We start from the raw sequence: 7,346 nt of genomic DNA on the forward strand, positions 1-7,346 counted from the left end.
TCGTAGTAAACACTATGGCATGTATAGCTAAACTCACACATGCTACATTAGTCCTAGAACCGACTAAACCGTAGCTCTGATACCAATAAAATGTAACACCCCAAACCCGTATCCGTCGCTGAATTAGGGTTCAAAGGCATTACTGGACAAAAACACAACTCTGAATACTCACACAAGTCATATTCATATGTATATACGAATGTCCAAATAAATATTAATCGAAATTCTATCATTACAATATACAAATACAAGTCAAATTCGGATATCTGTTAAACATCAAATATTTTAAAACATATTTCGAAACATGTACATATTAAATCAAATAAAAATCTAACACATGACAATTTAATCATCAGCATACACGACATTCATATCTTTACAAATAATCAAATTTTTTCATTAAACAAATAAACCTTATATATTTTTAACCATATTAAACATGAACTATAATAGAACATTAATAACGAAACTTATCAAGCTTAATTCACAAACTAAAATTTAACTCAATTACTTATTTATTGTTAACCATTTTATATTGCAAGTAAAGATTTGAAATGCACTCATGTCACATACCAAAAATGCGGATTTACAACTAACCTATTTATCGTCAATTTGGTCATCTAAACTTTGCCTAAGACGCAAATAATCCTACATATTACCTACCTATTACATAGTATACTTTTAGTTGAAATACATATTAAGTCAATTCATCAAGCATGAATATTTATAAAAGCAATTGTCGAATCATAAGTTAGACATAACCACCTCATATACCTTTATCTTATATCTGAATTCACGATACATCATTGTATAATTTTCAAACCAACTCATATTACATTTTATATCTCTCAAGAGTAAACCATTAACTTCAAATAGATATATTTATATATATATATACACAAAACATGAATCTTCCATACCATAACCGAATCAATCCAATGCACACATCCAAATTTACCAAGCATCTTCAACACTCAAATAGATATCACTCATTCATCCTTGACACATTGCATAATAACCAAAATGGACTCAAACCATCATTATACCAAAACCAAATTCAAGCATTTAAATAAGCCACTTTCGCATGGCTTTATACAAAGCCAAAGTTCATCATAACAAAACATCATTCAGCCTATACATGCCATAAGTTTGAATTTAAAACTTTCAAAGGTACCGAGAATAAACAATAGTGCGATTGACTTTACTGACAATCTCCGAGCATGTAACGATCTCCAAAATCTATAAAACAAAGACAAATATATATATACACAAAGTAAGCTAACTTAGCTTAGTATTCCTTAAGCAAATTAAACAATTAAAGCATAATAACATTTAATTACTAATCATTTCAATTAAATAAATCAACTTATGCATTTTTAATCACCTTTATTTTCAAACTTTTAATTCCACACATATAAAACATATACTTTCATAAGGCAACTTCTTTTTGGCCGAATAAACAAGTATATAGCACCAATATGTTCTCAAATTCGAAACCACATTGATTTATATAATCGAATATACATATATATTTTAAGACATATACTCATCACTCAAAGTTTAACAATACCTTCATGTACAATTATAAGATCAAATATATTTCTCACATTAGCACATGTACTACATTAAATTCATGAATTCTTTTTCATCACATATCAAGAAATAAATTCATCTTGTTTTCAAATAGGTAGTCCAGCTATCACGTACCTGATCGTTTTAGATCGTTCAACATATTCATTTATCACATCAACATAAAATCTTTTAGGCATAGACTTATAATATTTCACCGGTATAAAACCTGCTAGGCCTAAGCCTGTATCACATCTGCACAAGGCCTGCTAGACTCAAAGTCTGATTTTATACAACGGTAATAAGCCTACTGGGCGTCAAGCCCGATTAAATTCACCAGCACAAGGCTTGCTAGGCTCAAAGCTCGAATATCATTATTATAAAGTTATCTCATAAACAATTCATATATCAAACATTTCAGATATTCCATATAGTTCATACGGACTTTCAAATGTTATAACTCAATCGAGTTAAACTCAAATACATTATTTATATACATTTTCACATTCGTCTAACTCTATTACAAATCCATAAATTCCGGATCAGTATATTAAACTAAATTACATTCAAAATTAATGATGTTTAATTGCTTAAAGACTTACCTTGGATATCGACGAACGATGTAAATCGACTATTCGACTATTTTTGTTTTTCATCGATCCAAGTCCGATTTCTTTTGTTCTTGATCTATAAAATTTCAAATTTATCTCATTCAAACACAATTTCATTCAATTTAATCCAACAACACATAAATGGGCAAATTACCATTTTACCCCTGATATTTCATACTTTTACAAATTAGTCCTATTTGCATAAAACACAAAACAAGCATAATTTGCTCATGCTATACTTAGGCCGAATACTCCCCACACCCAAACAAGTCCTCACATTTCATTTATTTCATATTTTAGTCCCTCAATTTATTATTTTTACAATTTAGTCCTAATTACTCAAAATCATCAAAAACTCCAATACAAAACATGTTAATCTAAAACATATCTTTAATATTTCATCATCAAACATCACAAAACACAAATATTCATCAATGACACAGCTCAATACATTCATCAAAATAAAAAAATTCTAGCATGGGTCAGATAGTATTCGAAGTAACAATTTCAAAAATGTAAAAATTATCAAAAACCGAAACCAAACTAACCTTGAATCAAGCTTGAGAAATGGCTGAATATCACCAAGCTTATTTTCTTTTCTTTCTTTCACAACTTTCAGTCAAAAAGATGAACAAATGCATGGTGGTTTTATTTTTATATTTTATTATAACATTATTAATTCATAATTTACCAAATTAACCTTAAGATATAAAAATATAAAACCATTTTAATGCATGGTCACAACCGTCCATCTAACTAAATATGGTCAAATTGCCACTTAAATGCTTCAACTTACAAAGCCATTAACAATTTGGCCCTTATGCTTTTCACTATCAAGTTTTTAATTTACGCGATTAAGTCCTTTTATTAAATTAAGCACACAAACAATCAAATTTTCATACGAAACTTTCACACATGCAAATTCACATATAATAAACACGAAAAATAATATTTAAATATTTTTCTGACTCGAATTCATGGTCCTGAAACCACCATTCTGATTAGGGTCTAAATTGGGCTATTACATGCTTCTTTTTCTTTTAAAAAAAATAGAGAGCAGCCCCCCTCCCATTTATTTTCTCTGCTAGGGTTTATAAAACCCATCATCGTACGTCGTCGGACCTCCACTCCCCGCCATGGACGGTGGTCGGAGCTACCTTTAAATTCGGCCTTTTTAACCTTTTTCAAGAAAATGAAACTGAAGGCAAAGCCTTCCTAACCAGAAAACCGAAAGAAAGGCCCTTGTCACCCTCTTCCTAGGACGATTTTGACGCTGAAGAGGGAGTTTTCGGCGACCAGAGCGCGAAACAGCCCAAGTAAATCCTTCATTTCTTTTCTCTTTATTTTTTCGTGAGAAATAACGAGAATAAAAAAACAAAAAAGGTAGAAAAATTTTAGATTTTAAAAAAAAGGGTCACCTTTGGAAATCTCCGCCTTGTTTTTTTTTATTTTAAAAATAGATTCGTGTTAAGAATAAATAAAAGGAAACTAGAAAAATGAATCGAGACAAAAAGAATAAGATCAAAATAACACCTTTTCGAAACTTCTGTTCTACTTTTTTATTTCTAGTATGCTTAAAAAAATTACAAAGGACTTATTTCGACTTTTATAGCCGTGTCATAAACTGTTTGCTTCCTCTTTTTTTTTTTGTCGTTTCTTCTTGGTTCTTCTGCTTGGCTTCTTTCGCTTGCGTGTTGTAGGTCGTCAGAGATGTCAGACGTGCGGAAGGGCGGTGACAGACGTGCGTGCAGTGGTCGAGGGTAACGTGTGGGAGGAGCGGCGGTTGAAGGCATGTGACTAGGGTTTACTTTTTTTGCTGAAATGTTTTGAGTGGGCTAGGGTTGATTTGTTTTGGGCTTTGTAATTGGGTTTGGGTAGTTTTTTTTTTATTTAGGCTATGCATGTTGTAAATTGGGCCCTGATGTTTGTAAAAATGGACTGTAAATTTTAGACTTTTATTATTTATTTGTTTGGGTTTTATTTATTAACTAGGCCAGGCCAAAATTGGCCTATTACATATACGGTTGGATTTTAGTAGTGTAAACTATATATCCTTTGTCTCTTGCCCAAGTGAGACAAAGAGATATTTAATAGGAGTCGGGTTGAGTGTGGGTCTTAGCTTATTTGGTACCCTAGCTTTTTTTTTTCAATTTAATTCTCGAACTTAATTATATTTTTTAATTTAGCACTTAAGCTTCTTTTTTTTTTCAATTTGGTATCTAACTTGTTAAAGGTTTTACAAATTACTCCAATATAATAATAATTTTATTTTTATGAGGTGCAAATATAATCAATGTATGATTAACGTATGACGGATGACATGAGATTGATTTTTGTATTTTAATTGTTGAATTACTTTTAGTTTAATTAATTTTTTATTTTACCTTTTTAATTTAATAATGAATTTCTTTTTATTTTGGGTTTTAAAATTCTTTTTTATTTTTCAATATTCTATCAAGCGTAGGTACAATTTTTAACATAATTTTCCTCTAATCTGGAAATATTTTTGTGGGACTTGAGGGCTTTATGAAAACTAGGTCATGCTTTAAGCATATGGTTCCTCTTGTAACACTCTTGCCATTAACTGTCAAAGTAATCTCAGGCTTGATGAAATGTAAATTGTGAACATATTGTTTAAAAAAATAGAGAAAACTTCAAATAAATGTAATCATCCCTGTCATTAAATTCCATATCATTTGTCACATGACAACCATACGTTAGCTGTTTCTTTTCCCTCATAAAAAAATTAATATCATTAGTATTTTGAGGTAATTTGTATAATATTTAAAAGGTTTAAGTGTGAAATTAGATAAAAAAATTAAGTATGAAATTATAAGAAAAATATCAAAATCAAGTAACAAATGTTAAATAATCATAACGATATATTATTAGTAGGCTTACAGTTTGATTTTCTCTTTCCCAAATGATTGGAACAGTTTGTGGACAAAGGATTTGATATTAGAGGTGGGGTTTAGGTTTAACGATTAAAATTTATGGTTAAAAGTTTATAAGGTTTAAAATTTAATATTTGTATTTTGTAAAATAAAAATAGAAGTATATATTTATTTTACAAAGGCACAAATTTGTAAAAATAATAATAATAATAATAATAATAATAATAATAATAATAATAATAATAATAATTAAATTAGTTTCTAGAATTACATTAAGAATAAACTTCCAACATTCACTCATTTTCTTCTAAGATTTTAAGATAATGGATTTATCGTGCGAAGACTTTAACCCCACAATACAAGATATATGAAGATAATGGATTTATCATGCAAAGACTTTAACCCCACAATGCAACATATAGGGATATACGGTTAGGTAAACTCATATTTTCTTTTATAAAGTTTTACAATTAATAAAGATTATTTTTAGTAAAATATAAATTCAAACTTACACAAAAATAATTTTATGATTTCAACCCTAGTTACAAATATAAATGAACTTTTTAATTATGGGTATCGTATTATGAAACGATAAACTTCCTATGTGCCACATTGAATTTTTTTTATATGGAGTGAATCTCATAATTTTTGTTTTCTTAATTTTTTTTTTTAAGGAATGAAATATGGATCACGTGAATGTTGATATAAAATGCTTGAAAGAAGGGGAATGGAGACATGAGTGATACTAATTTGTAGATAAAGATTATATTACGTAGTCGCATAAAGCGGCATAGTACACAACGCATAACTCTGGAATTTTAACATCCATATTTATTCTGTAGCTATCGTTATTTTGGCTTCCACTAGCTGGTGAACTTTCCATGCCAAAACTTCACTTGACGCTGCAAATGAAACAACAAAAAACACCACATTAAATGTTGAGCAATTAATAAGCATAAGCAATGAAACAACTCATACGAACCTGTTGCAGTCAGTGCTAGGGCTGATCTTGTAAGGGATGTTGACACCGCACTTGCCTGGGAGTCCGCTTGCAAGGCCAAAGTTGATGCCAGTAATGCCGGCGGCCGCACTTTTGATGCATCTGCAAGCTGCTTGCCGGTCTGGTGTTGTTTGGGCGGCGGAGTTGAGAGATTTGATGCCGCTGCAGCAAACTGGGGGAACGGCACCAGCACCACTCCCTCTCAAGTAATTAATGCAGGGTGCGAGGGAGTTTGTGACTTGACCACAGGTTACGGCCCCTTGAGCCAGGGGTGCACCCACTACCATGCACAACACCACCACACATGCAAGTTTAAGGGACATTGAGCTAGCCATATCGATTAATCACAAGAAAAACAAACGTGTAAGGAAAATACTTGCTTGGAGTAGTAGTACTATTGCTGATTGTCTTGGTTAGGGCTTGAGGGTAGGAGGGTTTTTATAGCCAAAAGTAGTAGCGGGTGATGTTTGAATTTTACTTTCCTAGCTATTAGGTAAGTTGAGATTATCCGATCCAAACATTAACACCACATTAAAAGTTGAGACGATTCAATTATGTTCAACTGCCAACCTACGTGATTATTGGTTTCTTTCAATACAATTAAAACCAGCGTCCATTTGATTTCACTCAATCATGCCTCCACAGCTAGGACTCAAATATTGGTTTAACTTTTTTCTACGTGTTTTCTTATAAACATGAGATTTACATTTGATGTATTTATAAATGCATTTATTGTCATTGAATTGAATGATACCATTTTATTAAAAGTAATTTGATTTATAATTGTTTGTGTATATATACTTTAATTGGTATTAGGATTCACCCAAACATCTATTCAATTGAAAATTTGTTAAAATATCCTTATTTTACAATATAACAAATATTAATATAAAGGTATTTTTATCTTTTCTAATTTTTTATAAATAACACTACAATAGGATTTAAACTTATAGCTCATAAATTTTACACTTTTTAACTTAACTATTTCAACTAAAATCTCATTTAGTTTTAATATAAATTTTTATAAATATATTATTTACATGAATTTTCCTTTTCCACGCGGTATGCCATAGAACTAATATAAAATATAAACAAATAGTTATTTTGTTATTTTCAATGAAAAAAAAACTTCACAACATTAGGGCACATGCATCGTTTTTTTTTCTTTTTTTAAATATATATATCATGCAATATTCTAAATCTATTTATAGATTATTTGGTTGATTGAATTTTTATTTTATTTATTTTGGTAATAATATAAAACTAAATATT

The 7,346-nt window shown here is 30.1% G+C and overlaps 1 protein-coding gene across 1 annotated transcript; it reads right to left on the reverse strand.

Moving 5' to 3' along the window:
* Window positions 1–5,814: 5,814 nt before the first annotated feature.
* On the reverse strand, window positions 5,815–6,758 carry LOC108457724 (non-specific lipid-transfer protein). The gene is made up of 2 exons (XM_017756854.2): window positions 6,057–6,758; window positions 5,815–5,976 (listed from the first exon to the last, which is right to left on the reverse strand). The coding sequence occupies exons 1-2, from the start codon at window positions 6,407–6,409 to the stop codon at window positions 5,967–5,969; spliced, it is 363 nt and encodes a 120-aa protein (XP_017612343.1). The 5' UTR covers window positions 6,410–6,758; the 3' UTR covers window positions 5,815–5,966.
* Between the last annotated feature and the right edge of the window lie 588 nt (window positions 6,759–7,346).

Source organism: Gossypium arboreum, chromosome 10 (assembly GCF_025698485.1).
Source record: "Gossypium arboreum isolate Shixiya-1 chromosome 10, ASM2569848v2, whole genome shotgun sequence".
Lineage (NCBI taxonomy): Eukaryota > Viridiplantae > Streptophyta > Magnoliopsida > Malvales > Malvaceae > Gossypium > Gossypium arboreum.

What these genes read in the sequence shown, in the direction of transcription:
- LOC108457724 (XM_017756854.2), bottom strand. Translation starts at nt 6,409, where the DNA reads ATGGCTAGCTCAATGTCCCTTAAACTTGCATGTGTGGTGGTGTTGTGC.